The sequence below is a fragment of the Pseudochaenichthys georgianus genome, chromosome 19 (genome assembly GCF_902827115.2).
Source record: "Pseudochaenichthys georgianus chromosome 19, fPseGeo1.2, whole genome shotgun sequence".
In the NCBI taxonomy this organism is placed as follows: Eukaryota; Metazoa; Chordata; class Actinopteri; order Perciformes; family Channichthyidae; genus Pseudochaenichthys; species Pseudochaenichthys georgianus.
In genome coordinates, this window is record NC_047521.1 from 7,980,733 (window position 1) to 8,008,448 (window position 27,716).

At 41.8% G+C, this 27,716-nt stretch overlaps 1 protein-coding gene across 1 annotated transcript in view; it reads left to right on the forward strand.

Annotated features, from left to right (window-relative positions):
• LOC117465060 (corticotropin-releasing factor receptor 1-like) overlaps positions 1–27,716 on the forward strand; it is a 118,404-nt gene that overhangs the window by 56,781 nt on the left and 33,907 nt on the right. The window contains exon 5 of the mRNA XM_034107929.2: positions 22,188–22,273. Within this exon, the coding sequence (XP_033963820.1) occupies positions 22,188–22,273 (86 nt within the window). The remainder of the gene's footprint in view (positions 1–22,187; positions 22,274–27,716) is intronic.

The window sequence follows — 27,716 nt, forward strand, 5'->3', positions numbered from 1 at the left end:
CCCTGAGCAGAGGAGAGGGAAAACTCCTCTAGCGGGACCTCGTCCTCCGTCTCTTCATTGAAGAGGTTAGCCGAAGCCGCTAGCGACAAGGCATCCTCGTACAGAGGTGCGGCAACCGAAGGATGGGCGGCAACCGAAGGAGGGGCAGCAACCGAAGGAGGGGCAGGCGGCCCGCTAGCAGCCCCTATACCGGGCCCCGGCTGAAGGGCCACGAGGAGCGACTTCATCGTGTCCATGTCAGTAGCTAGCTGATCCACTTTAGAGGACAGCCTGTTCCTAGTCCTCTTATTGGGGGGTGCACCCATGGCCATCGCTCCCTCAAGTCGCCAGGGACGGTCGAACTGATCTGGGGGAGGATGTGACCAAGAGAGGTGTCCGTTGGCTGCCGCCAGACATTCCACCTCAGTGATTCTAGCCACTCTGAGTGCCCGGGGCATGCAGCTACAGTTCATGCAGGCCCCTACTGTGAGAGCTTCCCTTAGATGCTCGTGGCCGAGGCAAGAGGGGCAACGGTCGTGGCCGTCCTCGGGCTCGAGAGAAGCCATACAGGCGCTACATGAATGAGCCATTCTGTAGGTAGCCAGATGCAGAGAAGCCGGGAGCGGGTGCGGGAACACAGCCTTCACCAGCTACCTGCCCCTCACTGGCTGAGCCGAGGCGAGTGCCAGATGCAGCGTAACCGGGAGCGGGTGCGGGAACGCAGCCTTCACCAGCTACCTGCTTAAGCCAAAACACAAGGCAGTTAGCGTCTACCAGGAGCGGGGGCGAGAACACTGCCTTCACTGGTTAATTTACAGACAAATGCCAGATGCAGCGTAACCGGGAGCGGGTGCGGGAACACAGCCTTCACCAGCTACCTGCTTAACAGAAAACACCAGGCAGTTTAGCGTCTACCAGGAGCGGGGGCGAGAACACTGCCTTCACTGGTTAATTTACAGACGAATGCCAGACGCAGCGTAACCGGGAGCGGGTGCAGGAGCACAGCCTTCACCAGCTACCTGCTTAACGGAAAAAACCAGGCCGTTTAGCGCCTACCAGGAGTGGGGGAGCAAACACTGCCTTCACTGGTTAAACTGAAGACGAACGCCAGATGCAGCGTAACCGGGAGCGGGTGTGGGAACACAGACTTCACCAGCTACTTGTTTAACAGGATAAACACGGCAACTTTAGCGTTAAATCAAAGGCGAATGCCAGCTGTAGCTAAAGAAAAAAGAACGGCACGGGAAACTCCGGTGCTCAACCCGGCGTCAGCCGAGTGGCTGCAGCCGCTACTGCTAACTAGCCAGTACAGCTCAATGCCAATGAAGTTTAGCTCAATGCTAATGAAGTTTAGCTCAATGCTAATGAAGTTTAGCTCAATGCTAATGAGGTTTAGCTCAATGCTAATGACGTTTGGCTCAGCGCCGCGGCCAAAACAGTACAAAAGCACAGCAATACTCCTGGGAGAGGGAGCGAAAACACCTCCGTCACCAAAAGACTCAGCAAACAGACAGAAATCAGGACAACTAGGCTGGGAGAGGGAGTAGAAACACTGCCGTCGCCAACCAAGCCGACACCAACCTGTCCGAACGAAGTCTCTGCGCAGCCAGCCGCAGCTCCTGGAGGACGGGTAATCCCGCGGCCCCGACTGGATGAGTCGCGAAGCTACACGCAGCCAGCTGTTTGCAGAGAATCCTTAACAAATGTTCCGAACGAACGAACGCTGTAGGCTACAAAAAATGTAGCCAAGGTACTCTCGCGCAGCGAGAAGATGAAAAGGAACAGATCCTCTGTCGACACCGGCTGATGTAGCCGGTGTCACGTGGGTCACAGGTGACTTTGTTGTTATTGGTACTCGAGCTGCGCATGCGCGCGATGGACATATCCAGTGCTAAAGCACCGCCTCTGGCGGTCAGTAGGGACGAAATAGAACATAAGGTTGTGTGAGTGTCCCTATTCACACAAATGCTATACAGCAAACTCTTAACAGCACAAATTGTTCTGATGAAGCTCAGTGAGCAGCCAACGGAGGGGCGCTTACAGAAAAAACACATTCTCAATCAGTTTTTTATTATTATTAGTTTTCACTTTTAGCCATGCTAACAGCATAGCTCCGTGGGTCGTTTATCTCACCGTATGAGGAATGGATTACTAAATGTGATTTATTAATTGACTAAATTGACTTTGCATGGGACTAATACATTATTATTAGAGGTGATTCTCTTTTTTACATGTAAAATCTTAACATTTTAATTTGTAAAGTTATAAAATATATGTAATGGAATAAAAAGTATAATATTTTCCTTTGTAATGTAGTGGAGAAATATAAGGCAGCATACATTGAAATACTTACTATTCTTGGTTTTCTTTTTACTTATTGTTAAAGATTCCAAAACACATTGACAAGCTTCTTAAACATATAAATAAAAATAATTTCGAAATAAATAATAATAATAATAATTTCATAAATAAATACACAAGTAAGGACATAAATAAATATAATATTAATCAACAATAAATAAATAGACAATAGTCATAATGTTTATACTATACTTATATTAAGTATTATTAAGACTTAAGCTCATGCATATAATGATTAATTGTGTATTCACCCCAAATTACTCGCAACTGCAAGTACCTACCACGTCTGCTTCTCTGCTCATTTCGACACATTCTAGCTACAAAAATGTTTTCAACCAGACGCACATGTTAAATATTATCAATTTTTATAGGGAACATTCCAGTTTGTTTTACAGTTATAAATCAGAGGTTTTGTTGAGGTGTTGAAAGCCTTTGAATTAAATAATTGCTTGACAGGCCAGAGTCTTCTCCACAAAGAATGTGAGGGCTGAAAAGGCGATGACCAACTAGTTTCCACTCCATTTAATTTCTAACTGATTCACTGCCACCAGTAGCGAAGGTTACCATTAATCCCTGTGTTTCTATTGTACTGAGCGTATCCATTTGAAAGCGTTCTTAATTATTAGATGACACAGCTCCAAAAACTGGAGTTTAGGTGTAATTCTTCATGAATTAAAGTGTTTTTGACGCATCATGCAGACAGAATTATGGAGGAATATCTGCTCTCAAAGTATCTTTCTATCTGAAAGAGCATGACAGCAACTTGTAAGGTTGAGTGCAGCTAGATAGAATCATCTGAAAATATAATACATGTATATCCTGTGTAGAAAGCATCTGTATACGCTAAAGACATTTCAGAAACCAATCCATATCTGGGAGGCTGATGTGTATAACTACTGTATATCCTTGGTATTTGTGCCTGCTTCTACTGCTACCACTACTACTAATGCTACATCTCAAAATCAAACCTTTGTGTATGGCACCGTTCATACACAAAAGGTAACACAAAGTGCTTCACAAACCCATAAAAACAAAACCCGTAAAGAAATACAACAATAAAACGCCACATTCATATAAAATCAACTTTTTGAGTTAAACACAAACCAGATGAATCAATAAACACAGGACTGAATAAAACAAGAATACTGTAAATAAAGCTCAATTAAAAGCCAAATAAAAATTGTAGGTTTTGAGTAGTCTCTTAAAGGTGGGGTAGGTAAGTTTGAGAAACCGGCTCGAGATACACTTTTTGTTATATTCCATGGAATGCTCTTAACATCCCGATAGCAATGAATATCTGAAGTGCTTTGACAAAAAATACATAAAAACATTTCATCTGTGGAAGCCGTAATAGTGTAAAAAGTACAACCAATCCGTTTAGCCGCAGCAGTACTTCAGCCGGCCCGGCCCGGCTAAACGGATTGGATTGCCGCCCTGTCTGTCAGCCTTCCATCTCGTGCACGCACAAATGTATCTCGTGCCCTCATTGGGCGTGCCCTCATTGGGCGTGCATTGCAGCAGTACTTCAATGACTCGCCAGCAACAGGCGGCCACTTTCACCAGTCTGCTGACGGTGACGGAGGTGCTCTGTAAGGAAGTCTGAAGGAAGGGGCGGATTCTTTTCGGCTGCGTACTTTCAAATTGTAGTGCACTCGAGCCGGTTTCTGAAACTTACCTACCCCACCTTTAAAAGTATGGACAGGGCCGCCGTTTAGCTCCCATAAACTAGGGCTCAATTATCTGGGGGACCCGCACCGTCGACCGTGACACGCCTTATTTGGACTGCCAGACCCGATGCATGCATCGGGTCTGGCAGTCGGACCAAATAATCACTCTGATTGGCTGTTCAGCTAGCAAATCAGTGCATGAGAAGCGAAGCGGAAGTGAGGGACGTAAACAAACGATTTAAGAAGGCACACACAGACTGCTATTCATTTTCATCTCATCATGGCGATCTGGAATGATGCAAACGAAGACCTGCTCATCACCTTGATCCAGGAGAGGCCAGCTCTGTATGATATTACGGAGAAAATATACTCTTCTTCTTCTCTGTCTTCCGGTTGTTGCCTCTTTTGAATGACGAATACACACTACCGCCGCCTGCTGGTAAGGAGAGTTATTGCAACTCACGCACTGAAGTCGGTGCGGTGTGTTCCCGTGCGACACATGGCCAAAACGCAGGAGAACACGGCCAGGCAACAGCCGACTTCAGCGTCGGCTAGTCCTCTGGTGACTGCTTGGTGTGTCAGGGCCTTTAGCTAGCTCCACATATAATCACTCTGGCATAGTGGAGAAACTCACCTAGGCTCTTTTTATTTGAACCAATCAAAATGATTGTGGGCAGAGCTAAACAGTGCAAATTAGATAGCAGAGATTGTGTAAATGGAGGAGAATGGCTGCCAAAATGTACGCAGCAAATGGCAGGCTTACAGAATAACCATCTGCAGGGAATACTTCAAGAGTAATATGGGTGCAAGTTGGGTAAAGCGCCAACTGCCTCCAGCGAGAAAAAATGTGTGGTTTTATTGGGACTGACTTTTTTAGAAGAAAAAAATAATAATTTTGGATTTATGCATGACATAAACCATCCCGGTTCCTGCTGTTATTTATAGGCTATTTAGTTGTAAACTGGTCTTTCAAATCTGCATGGCTCACAATGTCAAGTGCCCCGAGTGTGGGAAAACAGAGCATGCACCAAGCCGCATGGGAGAAATGATCCCCCAGGGACTTGTTTCAGAATATTAATCTAAATCTTATTTACACAACAACTAGAACTACAATTATAACACTTGCATACACATTGACATATAGAAAGTTACATGTTTGTTGGATATTCTACATTCTACATATGTGATGAAACAAGTATTTTTCAATTTGAATGATTCTAGGGAATAGAAGAAGAACAAGTTCTATATTTTACTAATGAAAAGAAACAATAAAAAGAAGTCACAGTTGTTTTATCCCCAGATCAACAAGGTGTCAGTGCTGATCTCAGTAAAGTAAAGGGGACTAGTAGTAGTTGTACTCGTAGTGTAAGGCTGCGGCCCCACGAGGACGAATTCGGTCGTTTGCGTTACTGTTTAGTGTCATATAGACCGTTCGGCCACACGAGGACGACCGAATACGGCACTAAACGACTGAGGAAACGACAACGGGTCCCAAGGTGGATAGAAATGCATACGCCACTCTCTGGGGGGTCAAACAGCTCCGTGTGTGCGCCCTATACGGACATTTTCAGATCACTGATAGTGATTGCGCAATAGCCCCGCCTCTCCCCACCTCTTCTGCTCACCTCCGCTTACCCCGCGCCAGTGCTGAAGTGTTTCGCCACCAACAACAACAACAATGGCGGATCGCAGAGTTGCTATCGTGCTCCGGACGCTATTGACCATGCTACAGTTGTTTGTGCAACATCTACAGCAATAATGATGAGGCAATAGCCCCGCCTTTCCCCACCTCTGCTGCTCACCCCCGCGTCAAAGTAGACTGCACCCTGAATTCAGATTATTTATCTTTCTCTCGATATGGACCTAAACGGGAGTGAAGTATAATCTGACAGGACGGAGACACGCAGCTCTGCTCACCTGCAGCTCCTCCCTCTGCAGCAAAACACACACTTCAAGTCAGATCATCACCCTTAGCTATTTTAATTACCTCTCAAACTCCCTAAACTAGTTATAAATATGTTTATTTTTTACTGTCGGCCGGGTCACTGATTACTGGATCAGCTGCTGCATGAGACAGACACTGGCGCTGTCCGAAGAGAGGGAGGAAAAAGAGAGGCTCCGTGTATTTTATCATTATATTATATAGAGTCGTTATTCATTTGTTTTAAAGCTCAATAAATAACAAAGAAGACCTTTGACCGGCACTTTTATAATTTTGTCCGGAAGATTTCAACTTTAATACACGCTGACTGGCGAAAAACTCTGCCCGGTTCCCTCGGCCCCCACCGCGGAGAATAAACAGAAGGGCAACCATGACAACCATGCTTCTTCGCTGCTTTTGTGGAGGAAGTTACAGCGCCACATAGAGGCTCCTGCATATGTACTGCAGCTTCTCCAGCGGTTGGAGCTAAACGGAGCGGTCTCGTGTGGACAGACACTATCCGGATAATTATTGCATGTGGACGGAAGCTTGTTTGCGATTGCGTTTGCGTTAATCCTATGCGTTTAGCCGTTTTCGTCCTCGTGGGGCCGCACACTAAGTTATATACGGACAATACTAAGTGGCTTTAGAGGAAGATAGGGGAGCACGGTGAGAACAGAGTGGGCACTTAAAGGCTGAGTGGATGCTGCTGTCTTCTGATCCAGAGGGAGATTACTGAAGAGTTCAAGTGCCCGAGAGCAAAAGTCAGCTCCCCTTATTATTCCGAGCTGTCGGTACGGAAATAAACCAGAGATCTGAGATGTATCTCAGCGGCGGATCAATTTCAATGCAAAGAAAAAATCGATGAAAAGATTTCCGAGTAAAAAAGGATCTTAAATTGGATTCTGAAAAGAAGAAGGAGACTGATGTAAATTCCTTGTTTCTGCTCCAGTTACAGATAGCAGGGGTCATGAACTGAACTGAACACCAGAAATATCAATCTGCTAAGAAACAGACCTAGCCTCATTGAGAACTGCAAAAATAAATGTATGTACTGTATGTTAACGCAGGATTTTGGTTTAGGTGAAGCTTATAGGCTATTAAATGATGCATTGATAATTTCCTCCATTCATCAATGAATTGTTCTTATTATAAAAATAGAGGAAAAAGGGATAAAGCTGCCAAAAATACCCAAAGCACAATGTGACTCCTTCACCATGTTTTGTTTTTTCAAACCTCATAATTATAGCAAATGTCACAATTATAAAAAAATCTTAAAAAGAATAGAAGTTGAACCATGAAATGTTAACAGCATATTTTATAAAGTCGCGTATGTTAACAAGGGATTCAATCTGTGAATGCGTACACTAAAAAAAAGCTAGCTTTAGGCTACAAATGAAATACATCATGGTTGCATCACTTCAAAGCACCACCCATAATCCAAAGACAGACAAGTCTTCTGATATTTAGAAGTCTCAGTTAGCCACATGTTAACAAATGTGTCGATAAAGACACATAGATGCTTTAGAAATATTGGATTTTGGTAATAACTGATATATTTTCTAGCTCAGAACAAACCATGAACATCTCTTAAGCTTGTATTAACCACAGACCTTCTTTCATTCAGGAGGCATTTACTCGTTTTGATTAAAGAAAATGTTTTGACACAAGATGATAGAAATGTGTATCGTTTCCAGCCACTCCATCATGATATCACTTATCTTCAGGGGGAGTTGCAGCTGTAGGTAGAAAGGGATGGACCACCCTGGGGTCTAGACACTGGTTGTGATGTTGATGGGGTGGAGAGGAAAGCGATAACGCCTGAAAAGACAGCTGACAGCAGCAGAGAGGGAAAGATATTTAAAGTTTGACAGCAGCACAATGACTGTTGGAGATTGTGGCGGCTGGGGGAGTAAGAGAAACACAATGAATAAACGTAAAGCTTTTCTTTCTGTTTGATCTAACATTGAGCTTCATTTCAGCCCCTAACTGAAAACCCATTCAAGAAACCTATTGACTTTCAAACGAGGGAACCGGAAGTGCAGAAGTGCTGACTCGTGTCCTGGTTTTATGACTCAGTCCTGCAGCACTCTATTGTGTCCGAGGATTGAAAGATTCCCTGCCCTGCAGTAGCAGTACTGTGAAGCAGCTCTTCCATGAAGTAGGTGCCAGGCCAGCCTTCTAAAATTAGATTGTGACAAATCCTCGACTTAAAGGGATATTTTGGACATTTTTAAAGCGGGGTTGTGTGAGGTACTTTTATGGTCAATGTTGTACCTAAAGTAGATGCTTTGGACATGCTCCCAGTTGAGAGAAGCAGAGAGGGAAAATGGCATGGAAGAAATGTACTGCTGTGGATAGCAAAACAAATGTCCCCAATAATTATTAATTTCATTTAAGTTAATGTTATGTTATGTAATTAAATCTCATAAGTGAAAAAACGAATCTTATAGAGGACATATTGCTAATCTTCAGGTTAATATCTGTATGTTGTGCCCCTTCTCTGATGTTTTATTGTTCAAAAAGCTCTTTATTGTTCTCATACTGCCTGTGCTGCAGCACCTCTTTTCACCCTCTGTCTGAAACCAGAGCCCAGTCTGCTCTGATTGGTTAGCTGGCCGGCTCTGTTGGGATTGGTCACCCTCTTAGAGATGTCCCGCCCTGTAGCCTATCACAGACATAGTTTTGGTGCACTAGTCAATAGAAGCGGGAGTGTTACATAGTGATGTCACCATGTTACAGAAGTAAACAAAGGACTACAATGGAGGGGAGGAGAGAAACTCCCCTCCCTCAAACGGCAGTTTTGGATTGTTGCCTTTGCAGACCATTTACATGCACAACAACGTATATAACACACGACAGGAAAGGGAAACCCCAAAAAGCAGAATAGGGCCTCTTTAGTTGGAGCGATCATCATGTGCTCATCATCCAAAGCTCCTCGATATGTCTGCTGCTCTCTGAGACTTTTACAGCATGTTGTCAAACATATGCACGGGGGGATGACGTGCGTCCAGGGGGCGTTGTCCAGACCGCTCAGCGACTGTTTGGTGACTGGCGCCCTCAGCGCTGCACGCCCTCCTCTGGTTTGTGTGACTCTGCCTGGCATAATACTCTTTATTGTTGCTCGTCTCTCGCCCCACCCGGAAAGCCCTTTCGCCGTTTGTTCACCAAGCTTCACTTTCCTTTAATGGTCCCCAGAGGGAGGCCGGCAGACTTTCGTGTGTGTGTGTGTGTGTGTGTGTGTGTGTGTGTGTGTGTGTGTGTGTGTGTGTGTGTGTGTGTGTGTGTGTGTGTGTGTGTGTGTGTGTGTGTGTGTGTGTGTGTGTGTGTGTGTGTGTGTGTGTGGTGTGTGTGTGTGTGTGTGTGTGTGTGTGTGTGTGTGTGTGTGTGTGTGTGTGTGTGTGTGTGTGTGTGTGTGTGTGTGTGTGTGTGTGTGTGTGTGTGTGTGTGTGTGTGTGTGTGTGTGTGTGTGTGTGTGTGTGTGTTTACGTGGATGCACATTTCACCGACTGGCTGTGAGTTATCGGATCTTGTGCCAGGCAAAGTGGATAGGGGGGAGGGGGGTTAGTGTTATTTAGAGTAGTGCTCACGGTCAGTGTGGTGGCAAAATCCTCACCCTGCCTCACTCTCGTGTGAGCTCATGAGGAATGCAATCCATCGTTTTGTTGAATGAGCTTGAAAGCCACACAGAATTTGATTCATATGAGTGGTGGAAAAAGTACTCAAATAAGTAAAAGTACCAATACCAAATTGTAAAAATACTTAGTTTTAATTAAATGTCCTGCTGTCAAAATCTTAAAAGTATTGGCATCAAAATATACTTAAGTACCAAAAGAAAAAGTAGTTATTGTGTGCAATAGCCCATTTCAGAATAAAATATTTCAGAGTCCCTATTATCTCATGAGAGTTCAGGTGAGCATTGGCTTGGATTGGACTCCTTTGTTTACATCCTTGACATAGTGACATCATTTTGTAATGCTCGTGCTTCTATTGACTCGCGCTCCAACACATTGTACGTGATAGGGTAAGGGGTGGGATATTCTGACGCATCCCTTAGCAGTTGACCAATCACAACAGAGCCAGCTAACCGATCAGAGCAGCCTGGGCTCTGGTTTCAGACAGAGGGTGAAAAGAGGTGCTGCAGCACAGGCAGTATGAGAAAAATAAAGAGCTTTTTGAACATTAAAGCATGGAGACATGTCACAGTAGAGGCACAAAATACAATAATAAACTTAAAATTCTTATGTGTTTTTTTCAAGTAAAAGTAAAAAAGAATTTGCATCAAAACCAAAGTAGTCATTATGCGTAAAAACTAGGGCTGTCAAGTTAACGCGTTAATAAAAAAATAACGCCACTAATTATTTTAACGCGATTAACGCATGTGTATTTTTTGTCCTCGGCCGCCCCGTAGTTTCAGAGCGCATCGAGTTTAAAATACCATCTACAAGCTGATGCTGACAGCCCCGCTCCTGCCGCCCGCTTACGGCAGACCACACTTCCACGCTCACCGGCAGGCCCTGACTGGCCATCGGGAGGACCGGGAGGCGTTTATCGTTTTTCCAACCCAGTTTAGATCCCACTTCCGCATTACGCAAGCATCGACGCGTCGTTACGTCACAGCATCAACCTGGCGTTACATCCCTATGGTTACATCACTGCCTCACGCGGCACACCCGCGAAATCTGAATCTGACAAGCGAAATACCGTCCTTTTAAACGCCGCATAATATACAATATACAATATAATAGTGCTTCTTTGTCAATATGACTGACGACCACACTTATGCAGTGCTGAGGAATGATAATTCATCATTTAATATTAATTCCTGATGGATATAAGAGGGATACATTAGCAAACATCTGTATATATAGCCTATATATTATACAGATATATTTTTTGTTTGTCATGTAACATATTAACATTTTGACATGAATGAAGTACACAGTAATAGTCAAGGTTATATTCAATATTCTGCACTTACACCAGCTGATAAGATATTTAAAACGTTTTAAACGACATTTGAGGATACACATGGCTATTCTCATAAGATATTTAAAACGTCTTTTGTTTGTCCTGAAAACGACATTTGAGGATACACACAGGCTATTTATAGATGATAAAACACCAGTAATACAATCTCATATCTTCGATATGGCTTTGATTATAGGATCGTTTACTTTCAGTCAACAAATCCTTTGGAAAGACAAAAACCAACTATTCAATATCCTGCTTTACCGCCACCGCTAAACTGCCGAAGATGAAGTCTATGACGCTATCGCGTAGAGCTACGTCGATCCTTGCGTAATGCGGAAGTGGGCGTGGTTGAATCTAAACTGGGTTGGAAAAACGATAGACACTGTCACTACCCGATCTGCAGTGCGCATGTGCGAGATGGTCCGCCATATTGGACAACGCCGGACGGCAACCCAAGTAGGACAACATTGACACAGTGGCTTTTGGCAAAGCTCAAAAGGAAAACTCTCGAGAGATGAGTTATTGTTATTACAACGTGACTTCACTATTATTTAACAACTCTTTTTATTGGGTTCTTTTATTTGGGGTTAAGTACATTGTCAGAATAAGTGAGAAATGAATTTAACTTCTGTTAGACAGCTATAGCCTATGCCATACATTGTTGCACACATTCACAGTAAATATGTATTCAGTAGTATGTAACAGAAGTTAAATTCATTTCTCACTTATTCTGACAATGTACTTAACCCCAAATAAAAGAACCCAATAAAAAGAGTTGTTAAATAATAGTGAAGTCACGTTGTAATAACAATAACTCATCTCTCTCGAGTTTTCCTTTTGAGCTTTGCCAAAAGCCACTGTGTCACATAAAGTAAAATTACGCAATTATAAGCACTTTAAAATGGAACTTGAGTAGATGTTGTTTACTACATTCCACCACTGCTCATGAATGCATGAGGGCGTGTACACGGGAAGCATCAGAGACAGAAAATACAACAAAGGAGGATCTAAAAGTGATGTGATGGGCAGGTTTATCAGTTCTTTCCCAGCAGTAAGTCGGACAAAAAAATTGATTATTCTACTCTCTTTAAAGCTGGTTCCAGACACACTGTGCAGGCCTCTGGAAACCCTCGAGGTGTCTCCTGCTGCAGAAGAAAACTGAAGTTAGCCAGAACACACACCCAGCGTGAAAACTGGCAGCGGCCCCCCCTCAGTGTGGACTGCCTGCAATGTCTCAGGAGTTGCTCCAATTTCTACTTTGGTTCATTTAACAAGTTTTTCTTTCAAATGAAAATGAGGTGGCAGAAACGTTCCCAATGTTTTCCAGAGTGCAGGTACTGCTCACCTGAACTATCATGACTATTGGTGTGGAAGTGTGGGGGTAGATGTGGAAAGTTGCAGTAATATGTCAGGTGTCATAAACGCTCAGCATTTACGAGGTGTTAGTGAAACATTTGCTTGTGGAAGAGACAGAATTCCCCTTTACCTAGATGGTACAGTATTATTGTAGGCTCACAGTAGGGGAAGAAGTGGAGAAGGAAGTATTGAAGCCATTTACTAATACTATTGCCACATGCTATAAAAACATGTATAAGCCAGAATATTAGAACATAACTCATGTCATGTAAGTCAAATCAGAACCATTTACTTAAAGTATTTTTTAAGATGGATTAATCTGCTGATTATTTCATTACATCCACATTAATCCATTGATTGATTAAAAAAATTGAAATGCTGACACAACTACCCAGAGCCCAAGTTATACCTTTACAATCGTTGCTTTGTCCAACCAAAACTCCAAACCTTAAAAGACGTCCTATCACGTCCTTTCCCCTTTCCTGTATCAGAATCAGAATCAGAGTCTGAAGAAAGTAGGTTAACACATGCCAGGAATTAGACTTTGTATCCCTGCATACAAAGACACAGAAAGAGAAATAGAAGAATTCTATAACAATAGGACTGCTATGACAGCTATTAAAAACAAACTATTTTAATACTATTATAACAAATTAACAATATTTATACTGTATTTAAAGTGGAGAGCTCTGCTGATTAAAATGAACACTGAAATAGTGTGTGTGTTTTGTGTGGGTTTGTGTGCATGTAAATGGTCTGCAAAGGCTAAAATCCTTCAGTTCCCACCAGAGGGAGTTTCTCTCTCTGGTTTCAGACGAAAAGATGCCAATAGAAGCGCCAGTGTTACAAAGCGATGTCACAATGTTACTAAAGTACAAAATAGCACAATCAAGACAGGAAAGGGAAAACCCAAAAATAATAATAATGCCCCTTTAATCTGTATGTAACTGTAACAGATAAATGTCCCAGAGCAGACGTGTTAGCTGGCATTACAGAAAGTATTCAAGTAATTGTACCTCATATTTGTACCAAAGGACAGTATTTGAGTAAATGTACTCGACTTTGCACATTTCTTTCCATTTTCAATCCTGCTAATGAACCGCACAATGTTTTGTACTGAGGTTAAATAGTTTGCGTCTTGATTTTGTCCAGGCTTTACTGCAAACACATGGACACTCTATTGACCTTATAGAAAATAAGAAAATAAAATGAACAAGCACTGGCAAGAACATTCAGTGTAAACATATCTAAACTGCTTCACCCCTTTTAAAACAGACCATAAATAGAATTTAAACAAGTATCACATCGTAAAACATATTACATCTGCAACAGTACAGAACTTTTACTGTAGCTTTTTATTGCATGAAAAAGTGAACATGTCAAGTTACAGCTCAGTCTGTTTTTCTTTAGAGTGGTGCATACAAACCCAAGCACCTCATTTAGTTCGAATAATATCTGTTTTGTTCCCTGCTGGTCCTGGTTTTAATTGCTTTCAGAATAGGAGGAAGACGGTTCTTAGCTGCAGCAATTGATCCGATGTGTCGAGTCGCTAAGTAGGTGTGACTTCATTTTGGTCGGCGTATTTGCTTGTAGGGCCCGAAAAGACTGCAGCGTTTCCGCTCCGCTGTGCGATTTCTTTCCACAGAGAGGACCCTCTGAGGACGGACCTTTGTTACTAAGCGGTGCATTTGAAAGGCCGGTATTGTTTGGATATGAAAATAGGATCATTTAGCTCCAGGGCTAGGAGGGGTGCCCCAATTCCATCCACGTGTACCTAGAGAGCTCCTGTTTCCAGGGGGAGGATCAAGCACCTGGCACAGTTCAGAAGCAACAATGGCTGGTCACTGAGCAGAAATTAAACATTATGTTATGTAACCTGCAACATTGAAACCACCAGGGGACGGTTACATTAAGAAATATATTCCGTTAAAAATAGTAGTTACCTGTAAAAATGTGTTTAATGTATTTTATTTTAGTGTATTATGTACCTAAGAAAAGATTAAACAATATATTTAGTATTATGTGTCCTCTTCTCTAGATGTTATCTATGGGTAAACCTGCCTTTAATTAAGCATATTCAGGCAGTGGCCTATACACCAACGATGAAACACATGAGCACATACTACAGTTTGAAAAATATATTATTAAACCCATATTACACACATATTAAATCAACAATACACCATTATTACCCCATTAGTGCACCAATATGACACTCATAACATCCATATTACACCTTAATTCACCATTATTACAAGCAAATAACACCAATATTTGTACACCCATTAAACACACACATAAAATCAATATTAAACCTATATCACATCTTTTTTATACCCATAAAAGAACAAAATAAAATCTGATCTATTTATACATAATACAATAAATTAAGCTCAGGCACTATTTTATAAACAAATAAGTTCAACTACTGAATTAAAAAAGGAACAAATGTACCAAAGAAAGTGAAAACCATAAAGCAGATTCCGGCAGTAGGCGTATAGATTCACATTTACATTAGCCTACATAACAGAAGAAGAAATACAATCAGATTCTTTTACAAAATATGCTCTTTTTAGTAACATTGTAATCCTGCTGGCAATCGCCAATCAACAGAAATGTTACAGTAATCTCATTATGTCTTTCTTTTATGCAGCTGTACAGTTACCTTTGTTTGGTATCCTGATTACGTAATCCAAGTACATGTAATCAGTTACTCGCCAAGCCTGAAAAAACACCTTCTAAGGATGCTCTCTGTCCTCTGCTTTTATAGACTCCTGGCAAATCACCAGTTTGGTAGCAGAGAGTAAATGAATCCAGGACGTGTCTGAGGGACCTTGAGCTCGTCACCAATGCAAATGTTACGATTCTCTCAGAGGCTCGTTCCCCTACACCTGCAAGAAGACTGCAGGAGAATGCTAATATCTGCCACTGCAGTCTGAGGGAGGTGTCCTGCAACACTTACTGGGAATGTTTATGTATGAACATTACCGGGACATGAGCACTTTGAAGTGAGAGAGAAAGAAACCCAAGAAACCTTTAGAAACTGGCGCCCGTCCCAAATGAACCAAACGAGCGCTGACCTCATCTCGTTCATTTAGTGAAAGTCACGTTTTGGTGTCAGCTCAGGTCAATCATTAAAGGAAGGTTATTTGCTTCGTTAAAAACAGAGCTGGAGCCGAGACGCAGTTAGTTTAGATTCAAGACTGGAGGCAGGGGGGAAACATGTGTCTTCAAAGGGAACGACTTACCTGCACCTCGATGGCTCACTAATCAGTGTGCTCTAAACCATGTGTAAACATTAATGTTAAAGGTCCCATGTCATGGCCTTTTCTACTGATCATAATTCCATTGTGAGGTCTACGAGAATAGATTTACACTGTGCACTTTTCCAAAATGACATTGGTTTCTCATACAGCATCTCTGTATGTGTATTCACTCTGTCCTACACGGCTTGTTGGAGCTCCTGCCCCCCCCCCTCCCTGTGAGCCCACTGTGCTCTGATTGGTCAGCTCGCCCACTCTGTTCTGTTGAGTCCACCACGTTACAGCGGAACATCAGTGATTATGTGTTACAATGGTGTTAGCAACCAGAAAAGGACACCAGTAATGACAGACAGATGAGAATGCTGCGTGGGGTCTGGGTGCCGTGTGGGCGGGACGTTGCGCAGCTCGCTGCAGGAGCGGGCAGTGTGAGCTGGGTTCCTGCTTGCTGCATGGGGTCTGCGAGACAGCGAGACAGCGCGAATGGACGTGGGAAGGGCTCCACTAGCAAGTGCGCATTAATAATCATTATCCTCTTGCGTCGATTTACTGTAAGTCGTTTGATATTTATTGTAAAATTGGAAGGATACTTGGACGGATGGAGGTCTCTGTGGAGGACTTCACAAAGCTGTACACAGTGGTTGTTCAGTTCGCCACGAAATTGTTCCAGCATAACACCTCTTAAAACAACTAATTGTTGCCAGCCGAGATAGTGTGTTTCCACCTTGTGGGTGGGTGGGGGGTGGGTGTGTGTGTGTGTGTGTGTGTGTGTGTGGGTGTGTGTGTGTGGTGTGTGTGTGTGTGTGTGTGTGTGTGTGTGTGTGTGTGTGGTGTGTGGTGTGTGTGTGGTGTGTGTGTGGTGTGTGATGTGTGTGTGTGTGTGTGTGGTGTGTGTGTGTGTGTGTGTGTGTGTGTGTGTGTGTGTGTGTGTGTGTGTGTGTGTGTGTGTGTGTGTGTGTGTGTGTGTGTGGTGTGTGTGTGTGTGTGTGTGTGTGTGTGTGTGTGCGGTTTTCAGTACAAATATTGATATTTCTGTGGACAGATCCTGTCACCGCAGTCACGAAACTTTACAGGTGTGTCGAGATGAACATGTTTCCAGTTGATGGTCAGGTGAAACGAAGCAGCCACAGTGTGTTCATATGTATTGAGCTTCAGAAGGTGTGATTATCCGCTTTGGAGCCAGCCGATCTGCTTTCAATTGTCAAACATTTTGCCTCTGACATGTTATAACCACAAAGGTCACAGGCTTTGTTTTACGACGCAGCTGGAAACAACTAACAGCAAATATAATACTGCCACTATGTTCTCTGGGCGTTAAATCCACTTTAACGTGCTTCAGCTGTAAAACACCCTCATGCATACTGACAGCAAACACGATCAGAAGAAACGACAGAGACATTCTTGACATTTACTCTAAGTCATAAAGTGGCAAAGTATATACCGTCTATTTGTATACGGTAGTTCAGCAGTATATCACCATTCTTCTGTCAAAGTGAAAGGTCGATGTGTATTTCAATGTAATTAAACATGTCGTGCTGCAACGATTTAGAATTGTGTTTTACAAAAAAGATAATTCAACCTGTTTGCCCATTTGCGGGTTAAAGGATTAGATCAACACTTTTACATTTCCTTTGTTAACTTGCTTGGTGAATTAACTGTTGGGCTCTACTCAAGTACGTATAGCAGTATGGAACTTCGGAAAGGTATTGGAGCCATTTTCACGTTTGATTTATGTTGGGAATATCTATTATTATATATTATGCAAATGTTCAGGATTCATATTTGTATTGTTCTCATACTGCCTGTGCTGCAGCACCTCTTTTCACCCTCTGTCTGAAACCAGAGCCCACTCTGATCTGCTCTGATTGGTTAGCTGGCCGGTTCTGTTGTGATTGATCAACCGCTCAGAGATTCCCCGTCCCTTCCCGTACAATGTGTGGGAGCGCTAGCCAATAGAAGCACAAGTGTTACTAGGTGATGTTACTATACTATGGTTGTACAGGAGAGAAACTCCCTTTGGAGGGAACTTTGGTATTTTAGCCTTTGCAGAATATTGACATGCACAAAAACCTATATAACACACTACAGGGGAGGGAAAACCCCCAAAAGCATAATGCGTTATATAGACAATACAATTGTGGGGTTGGTTTTCTAACCACATAGTTGTTTCACCTTATTTAACACGGTACACCACATTATTAGGCGCATTCTTTTTGACAACTTATTCTGACCGTCAATTGCCTGATCACAAAAGTAATATTTGGATTAACTTGTTTCCGGGAAAGTCAATTGATTATTGTTTAATTTTTATATATATATATTTGTGTATCTCATAGGCTTCATAGAAGTTAAAGCCCAATATTGTTGGAAAACTACTGACAAAGAAAATATTGTATATAAGTAGGACTCAACTGTAGCCTAGCCTTATGCATTTATGAAAAGTAAATTAATTTGCTGACTTCAAAGCTATGCTTTAAAGCAGGGGTGTCAAACTCAATTTAATCGCGGGCCACGTCAGCATTATGGCTGCACTCAAAGGGCCGGTTGTAACTTATATATAAATATAAAATAATGTATTATTTTACATTATTGCCTCTGATAGGGTAGTAACTTCATGATTAACTGAAATCAGAAGCCTAGGGCAAATAATTGCAATTCTCTTCAGTGAGAATGTCACAAAATGATTTAAAAAGAAAAGCTGAAAAAAAAAATATCAAAAAACAGAAGTGACATTTAAAAAAAAAGTAACATTTAAAAAAAAAAAAGAGTCAAATTCTGAGAAAAAAGTCTAATTTGAGGTGCATTCTGGGACATGTAGTTTATGGGCAACGTGCTTCTGTAAATCGTCATCTAACCGTATCATAAACATATTATATTCGTTGCAAGCTCTTGAGGGGCCGCATGAAATGAAGTCGCGGGCCGGATTTGGCCCCCGGGCCTTGAGTTTGACACCCCTGCTTTAAAGTAATAACTAACGGGGGGCTTCATATAAATGTAGTGAAGCCAAAAATATAATCTGTCTTTTAGTTGAGTAAAAGTAATAAATTACCCATAATTTGCAAGTAAACTGCAGATACTGAGGAAGAATGTACTCAAGTCAATATACTTTGTTACCGTCCACCACTGATAGCTAGTTATGCAGGACATCCACCTTATTTTGCTTCAGCTGTAAAACTTGTAAAATAAATTAATCAATTGCTTCTTACTGAACTTATAACATAAAGATGAAGATTTCAATGACTTTCAGTCTTTGGTGCGATATGTTTGACATATATGGTCTATTTCTATGAAGCGGTTTAGCGGCCATAAATCACTGTGTGGTCCAGTGCCAGAAAGAATTTATTACAAGGTCACACCGCTTGATTTGAAGGCGCTACCGTTCACACAACACCTCGACTGTGATGTCTCTGTGCGGTCTCGTTTGTGGTTGCTTTCTGAAGCCACTCATGCATTGTTGTGTCAATTTGATTTCAATAAAAGCAGCGAATTATGGGAACTCTCTGATTTGTACTAGTACACTAAGATTTTCTCAAGTAAACAAAGCAAAATAGAGGAATGTACTATTGAATCTTCTCCATTAGGAACTAAATACAAATGTTTATTCTTGGATTATAGATGTCCGTGCAGAGAGAAATGTTGACTTTGACATAATTCTCCATGGACAGATTTCAGGCTCTCTAGGATATTGCGTTTGGGGTTTAGGGAATATCACAGACGAGGTAATCTTGATTGGGCATGACAGTCCCCTTCCAGTGTCAACATGCTATTTTTACCCCACTCATTTCACATTATTGCCCTCAGGCAACCCAATCCCATCTCAGAATCTCTCATTATTTAAACATGCAAAAAAAGAAATTAGCCTCCATCGCAGGCCACCTCCACACTGATGTGGTCGCATTTCATATACTCTTTTAAGATAGTGCAGAGCTCATCTCTCGAGGACTTTGAAAATGTCCCTCTTGTGTTATAATAAGAAATGAGTTAATCAGTAAACCAGAAGGAAGAATACATATTATTTTCTTATTACTTTTGAGACTTATTATATGCTATTTTGACTAGAATGAGCTGTTGGTTAAGTATGGAGGGAATACTGTCGTTTTTTGGTCATCAAATATTGTTCGAACAATGGGCGGCAAGAGCTGTAGATTCATGCTTCACCTTTTTGATCTGTAGAAATGGTTTATGAGATGATATAATGTTAAAGTCCACGGTTTTGTTTGGGAGTTATCTCCATTTTGCTTGCTGGTGGTGAAAGCTGAATGTGTTCAAACGTCATACAACCTTCAAAAGGTTTATCTCATATGACATTCTGGATATTATTCATACTTTTTCTGAACTCTCAGACATTTTCTACCTTTGCATTAAAACAAATGGCTTTTTCATTCACGTTTTATTTTTATCCACTCATTTATGCTGTGAGCTAGAAACTCCATTCAAACTTTTAAACAGTTGACAAATCATTCTGGGTATTATTCAACTTCCAATTTGTTTTCGTTATTTTGGACATATTCAACTTTCTTCTAAGCTTAATTAGACTCCTCTGTTTTATTCTGTGATATAATCACCATGTAACACTCGTGCTTCTAGTGGATAGCGCTCCAACACATTGTACGTGATAGGCTAAGGGGCGGGATATCTCTAAGAGGTTGACCAATCACAACAGAGCCGGCCAGCTAACCAATCAGAGCAGACTGGGCTCTGGTTTCAGACAGAGGGTGAAAAGAGGTGCTGCAGCACAGGCAGTATGAGAGAAATAAAGAGCTTGTTGAACATTAGAGCATGGAGACATGTCAATAGATACACAAAATACAAATATGAATCTGAAATGTGAATTTGATGTCCTCTTTAAATAATTTCTGCTTCAAAATGTATACAAATGTTTGCTCTTACACTAAAATAATATCCGATTTCACCAAAACAAATCAAAGCAATTAGCTGAAAAATGATATAACGCGCCCTTAAGCTAAGGGGAACTGCAGAAGCGGGTTAAAATTATATAGTCATATAAACCATATTGATTATAAAAATGCTGTATATAACCGTTTTAACATTGGTGAGTTCTCCTTCCGAAGAGCCGTTAATACTGCTCCTACTACTAGCATGGGTTAAATGCAGAGGCCAGCATTCACTGTGTGTGCTGTGTGCTCTGCATGTGTGACCATTCAATATATAGAACCGGAGGGTTTCATCCCTTCTATATTCTATATCTATAATAAGCACTAATATGTGGACCGTAATTCAGGGATATGGACCAAGGTTATTAAAGTGTAGACGGTATAGATATTTACAAACGTTTGGTTGATGTAACCTGAGAGCAAAACCGTCCCCCAAAATAGAAGCAACAAGCACTTCATTTTATTGATGTTATGTCTCATTATTTATGGATGTTGACAGCTTTCCTATTGCCGAGTAAACCAATGTAGCTTTAACCGTGTCCGTGACTGCTCAGCAAACTTCACTTTCTGCACCCAGTTCTTAAATCTGTCACTGGGAAAGGTTTATAATGACCCGAGTCACCCCCGTGTTGAGATCAGGGTCAGATCTGTCCATATTATTGAGTGAAAAATGCTTTGTTACGGTAGAAGGTTTTAACGGTCTGACACATTGGTAGGTGCTCCCGCTGCAGCTGACTGTCTCGGAAATGACAGAAAGCATTTCCTGGAGAAGTAAACAATCCTCCATTTATGTTTTTATATTTCAACTTGTTTACATCAATTTATGGTGAGCACCACAACTTCAATCATTTTTAAATTAATGCAACCGCAAGCTTCCAGGCTGTTCCATCCAGCAGCCTCACCTGCAGACATCTGCTGATGTCAAAATAAATATCGAATGTAAAATATGTATCTCCCCTTTCAACTTGAAATTGCCTCACTGCAGTATTTCAACTCTACAGGGTCCCACTTGACGATTCCATTTCCTTCATCTTAACAAAATAATAAACGTAACATTTGCTAGAGATTACTTTATTTTTGGCTCGAGATTGCAGCCAGAAATGTTTGCTGTGATAGAGCAAGCGGCCGACCCCCTGCTACTACTTGGGTTCATTACCCGGCAATATGCAGAAATGGTGTTTTTTATATAGAAAGTAATCACTGGGTCACTCTGTCTCGTCTCCAGTCTGAGTATTTCTTTTGATTTAACAGATTGAAATTGTGAAGAATATGCTTTCTAATTTCGTCACAGCTTGCAATAAAATTGTATTTGCTCATTGCATATGAACAGCAGGACTGAAGGAAAACCAGTTTTATGTAAAACAGTAAAAAATGCAGATTGTATGCAGGTCATTTGCATTAAAAAAGCGGGGGTCAAAATGTAAGGAAAGATAACTACGCTTTGGCAGAGGGTGGTAGACTGTTGACAGAGAACGTGTGAAAACTCACAGCTTGTGAGATACCTCTAATGATATCTCTACCTATTAGTCTCAAAATGAAAGAAAAGGTCACGGTGCCACTAATAATCGTGCAATAATTCACATGCTGTCCATGTCCAGGGATACAACACCAACACACAAGTATTCACTTAAAAATAAAATAAAACTAATCATGTTTCCCATGAGGGGGAGTGATAATGTCTGTAATATGTTGATAATGTTTGCACAATATAGAAAATTATATTTAAAAATAATTCTATAACCATAGTTTTTTTCTTCTCTTGCTCTCTGTACAGATAACGTCTACAAGAAATGTCTTGCAAACGGGACATGGGCGCTGAAGGGGAACTATTCCATGTGTAAGGCCATACTCCACGAGGAGGTAAGAGGTCCGAGCGTGTGTTGTTTGTGTGCATGTGTTGATTAATGAAGCTTTTCATGCAGCATGAAACATAATCAAAAACCAACAACAAAGGCGAGGTTAGCAGGGGAAGACGAATGCTGCAGGTTTGCTCGGAGCTTATTTATAGTAAATATAGATTCCAGGTTAGGTTCCTCAGAGCCTGCAGCCTTTAGATCCCAACTACCATGGCTACTATGAAATGCCCACAAGCATCCCCAGCAGGCTTCAGGAGCGAAAAGAATGTTCTGCATGTAACAAGCGCTGCAGCTTTAATGTCATCTTGTCGGGTTTTATAAATATATAATCTGCTAATCAACCTGCAGCTATTTCTCTTTTGACGGAAATGTGATTGTTCTAAACAGCATTGTCCTCTGGCGATGAGAGCAAGAAAACACAATGGGTTGGCTTTGGTTGAAAGCAACAGCATGCTGCATTGTAGGACCTGCTGTGCTCCAGTTTGTTATCCATTCACCAGGGGTTGTTGCGTGCTCTCAGCCTCCACCTGCATGGTGTTCTGTGATGTGCAGATGTGGTGATTAGATGTTCTTGTAATAACCCTTCCCCAAAGCCCTCAGACAGAACACGCTAACCCAAATTAGGCTGTGACAAGTAGACATTTGAGTTGATGGAAGTGAAATGTAAAATGACATGATGGAAAGATGTGACACAACATGTTTGTTTTGCCTGACCTGGCCATCTGCTGAGACTGAGCTGAATATGCAACAGTTGAGTTTCCATCAACATTGTTACCCTGGTTCAATAGGCTCTATTGTGTTTTCCTTTCCCCCATTTCAATCCAATTTATATCTCCTTGAGCTGCACTTAAAAGGTTATGCCGGTAATATGCTATATAGCTCATCTCTTATAAACATGATAAGATCCAAACCAGTATCAGTTAGTCCGTAATTCAATACTTTTCTAAATCATCTTGCCATGTTTGTTACATTGAAAACATAAATCAAAAAGAAAAAAATAGAAATGTAAAAAGTGCTGAGTTGTTTCCTAAAGCAGCTGGCCGCTTAGATTTCTATCAAACGTAACTCAACACAAGTAAATAATGCTTTTAAAAGGGAACATCTTTTGACTAATAATTCACTTCATCTAGTACTGTAGCATTTCCAGCAACTGGACGTACAATTATTTAGCTTGACATACAGTCTCTTTTGTCAATGTCTATTTGGCAGGTCAGAATATTTGTTTTATCTGTCCTTAACCAATGTGTAACACAAATCTTCTAAAGTTAAGGTCATTATAAGTAGACTCAGTAGCTAGCTGTTTTACCGCTTTGTAATTGTTCACAGCGTTCAAATGAAAAGATAGATAGAGAGGATTGATAACACTCTGTTGTCTGTATGCTAAGTAGCCTAGCCTATATAACTGCAGCTAGGAAGTGATTAGCTTAGTTTAGCTTAACTAAGCTGCGGACTGTAAGCAGTGCGAAAGTAAATAAAATACCCCTAAAAACACCTCTAAAGCTCACTATTAACACACTGTACCATACAGTATGTCACGTGTTTATTCTTATGTATACAACTTCAACCTGCTTCTCTTCTTTATGCTAATGTTTCTAATGGCCTTTTAGCTCACACTCATTTAAACAGATTTGAGAATGATTGATTTTCTCATTTATCTCTTAACACAAAAGCATATAGGCTTCTTTTCCAAAATGTTGATTTCTCTTGTAAGAGTTATTTCTGTATTGTGTCTTTTGTCAATCAGGTCCCAAGATGCAGTACAGTTGTTAAAGTTTCAGACATTTAAACATGTTGTGGAACGCGGCTCTTCATTGTGTGTTTTCCAAGAGAGACTCTAGGCCTGATGTCCAATCGATCTGCGGAAGATGGATACGGACTGTCTGACCTTTTTGAATATGTGTTTGATTTGTTTTCTTTTTGCGGCCATGAAATAAATCACCAGGTGGCAGCGCTCGCGTGATTGACATCAGTAGGAGAACAGGAGGGGAGGTGTTGAGGACGCCTCTCTTTAAAGTTCAGCCTGTATTGAACCGGTCCCGCTGGGAAGAGAAACTCTATGGATCAAAGGCTTAATGGAAAGTTAGTTTGAGGAAAAGGAAAAATATCCTCTCTTCCTTTTAGGCCTGTCTCAAGGTTATTTTCTCAAATATACGATAAGTGTCTTTGTTGTATCTCATGGAAATAGAGCAGGGGTGTCAAACTCAAGGCCCGGGGGCCAAATCCGGCCCGCGACTTCATTTCATGCGTCCCCCAAGAGCTTGCAACGAAGATAATATGTTTATGATACGGTTAGATGACGATTTACAGAAGCACGTTGCCCATAAACTACATGTCCCAGAATGCACCTCAAATTAGACTTTTTTCTCAGAATTTGACTCTTTTTTTTAAATGTTACTTTTTTTTTAAATGTCACTTCTGTTTTTTGATTTTATTTTTTTTTTCCAGCTTTTCTTTTTAAATCATTTTGTGACATTCTCACTGAAGAGAATTGCAATTATTTGCCCTAGGCTTCTGATTTCAGACGTAGTTAATCATGAAGTTACTACCCTATCAGATAATAATCCAATGCAGAGGCAATAATGTAAAATAATACATTATTTTATATTTATATATAAGTTACAACCGGCCCTTTGAGTGCAGCCATAATGCTGATGTGGCCCGTGATTAAATTGAGTTTGAAACCCCTGAAATAGAGGGATTCAGGTTTAGGTTTGACTCTTGTAGCCCACACACTTTCTCCGAGACCTGAGGCGAGTGGTAGGTTGGGTCTTATATTATCCTGTTGTTGTCCACCCCCTCCTCTCTGAGCCCTGCTATCCATTTGTAACCCTCCTGTTGGCTTGATTTATGTCCTGATGTGTTAGCCAGTCTTGCAGTGTCTCTTAAAGGACTGACTCACATTTTCTCTTTTCTGGTCTATATTACAACAGCCTCGCTCATATTGAATTCATTCAAAGTGTAGTCACTAATCATTGTAATCACCCTCCTGTCATACTACCCTTGAAAGGATCCTTTTATAGCGTGATTCAGCTGTAAGACAAAATCTACATTCCTTGTTTGGTAAAAAAATGCATTATGCTGCAGCAGAGGGACATGTCAGTAGTTTTATTTAGTTTGAACTACTGGGACAATACACAATATGGAACTCCCAGGACAGGAATACCCACGTGATTTGTCGAATTCCAACTATAGCCTCATTTTGTGGACTGTGGATCGCAATGCTATAAACAAGCAACTCTATTTGGTTGGATTGGGTTAGTCAGATTCCTCAGAAATTTCACTCAAATCACATTGTCTACATGCAAAATAAAACACAACAACTACCCAGAAATCATGTGTGTGGGAAAGAAACTCCCTCTGGTGGGAACTTAGTGATTTTGGCCTTTGCAGCCCATTAACATGCACAATAACCTATAACCTACCAGTTTCCCCCCCTGTCTCTGCCACCTCCCTCCATGCCTGGTTCCTCCGGTTTGTATCCCGGTAGGTGAAGAGGGTCTGGTCATACAAAACCGGGTGATTTGCTACAGCGATAATTAGTTTCTCCTCCAACTTTTTTTGAAATATAGAAATGAACGGCGGGATATCTCTCCCAGCTTAGACGCGGTTTGATTGGCTACGGCTTGAGCTGTCAGATTTTCCGAAACGGGATTTGATTGGCTGGCGCTGGCTACTCCGGCGTGAACATTGTTCAACTTCTGACGGCGGAGACGGACCGCTATGCTACCCACAATTCAGTTCGGCGAAAAAGCGAGGCAACGTGACCAGTGTTGCCAACTTGGCGATTTTATCGTTAAATTTGGCGGCTTTCCAAACCCTCCGGCTACTTATTTGTGTCAAAAGCGACTAACGACTAATCTAACGATTTATAATGGTGTTATTAGGGACTTTTCTGGTGTTTGGAGACTCACGTATTGTTCTGCAGTTAACGAGCCGCGGGTGCTGCCGTGAGCCCCGCCTCCCTCCCATAGTACTCACAGGCGCTCAGACTGACAGTTGCCTGGCCGCAGCAGAGCTGCTGCTGCAGTCAGAGCTGCTGCTGCAGTCAGAGCTGCTGCTGCAGTCAGAGCAGAGAGGAGACAACCACACTCCCCCGCGTCGAGACTGCAAATGAATTGCGCATGCGCCAACTGCCAAGCCGTCCTGGTTTTGAGCGGGATTTAAATGTAAATGTTTCTTCACTCACTTTCACACTATAATAAATTCTGAGTTATGTTCTGCTTAACGGCCCGTCTACACTACAGCGTCGACAGCGTCGAAAACTCCAATCTGCCCATTCACTTTCAATGGGGTGACGTCACGTAGCCTCGCTTTTTCGCCGAACTGAATTGTGGGTAGCAGAGCGGTCCGTCTCCGCCATCTCCGGCGTCAGAAGTTGAACAATGTTCAACTTCTGACGCCGGAGTAGCCAGCGCCAGCCAATCAAATCCCGTTTCCCAAAATCTGACAGCTCAAGCCGTAGCCAATCAAACCGCGTCTAAGCTGGGAGAGATATCCCGCCGTTCATTTCTATATTTCAAAAAAAGTCGGAGGAGAAACTAACTATCGCCGTAGCAAATCACCCGGTTTTGTATGACCAGACCCTCTTCACCTACCGGGATACAAACCGGAGGAACCAGGCATGGAGGGAGGTGGCAGAGACAGGGGGGGAAACTGGTAGGTTTTCGCCTGTTTGGGGAGTTTATATATATATATATATTGCTCCCATAAAATCCCCGGGGGTTTTTGCTCTGTATGTCGGGGGCGGGAGATTCATGTGATTGGTTGTTGGTCGTGTTGCTTGAATAAAATCCCCAAGCTCCAGACACGCCCAGCTCCAAGCTATTTTTGAAGCTGTAGTGTGGACGCTCCGTCAGAGTAAGACGGGGAAGCAAAAAAGTAATTGTACCTTGCAGAATAGAGACATTTCTGATCTACTGTCGTCTGGATTTATCTCCGGTGGTTTCAAGTTTTGATCCTTGAAGGGTTGGGAAAGTTTTTTGTACTACCCTCTACCATGCTCTCTCCTACAGCCGCCATTACATGATATGCAAAATAGGCGATGACATCATTTAGCGACTTCTGGCGACTTTTCGGACAGCCGCAGAGTTGTAATTATACTGTAATTATATTACTTTGTCGGTACCGGAGTAGTGTAATGCGCTACTTTTATAATTCAGTAATCACACTACAGTTACTAACATTGCCCCGACACGCGTTACTTCGTTACTTTCTAAAATCAGTCATAATCAAACCTCAACAAACACCTGCAAAGAACACATGCTAAGGTGAAGCTAACGCACATAGCTGTTGTTTATTTATATCACACACGTAGTCTGTTCTTCTTCTCTGTTTTCCGGTTGTTGCCTGTTTTGAATGATGAATACACACTACCGCCACTTGCTGGTAAGGAGAGTTATTGCCACTCACGCATGCGCAGTTCGTACGTGCTCGGCTGAAGTCTTTGC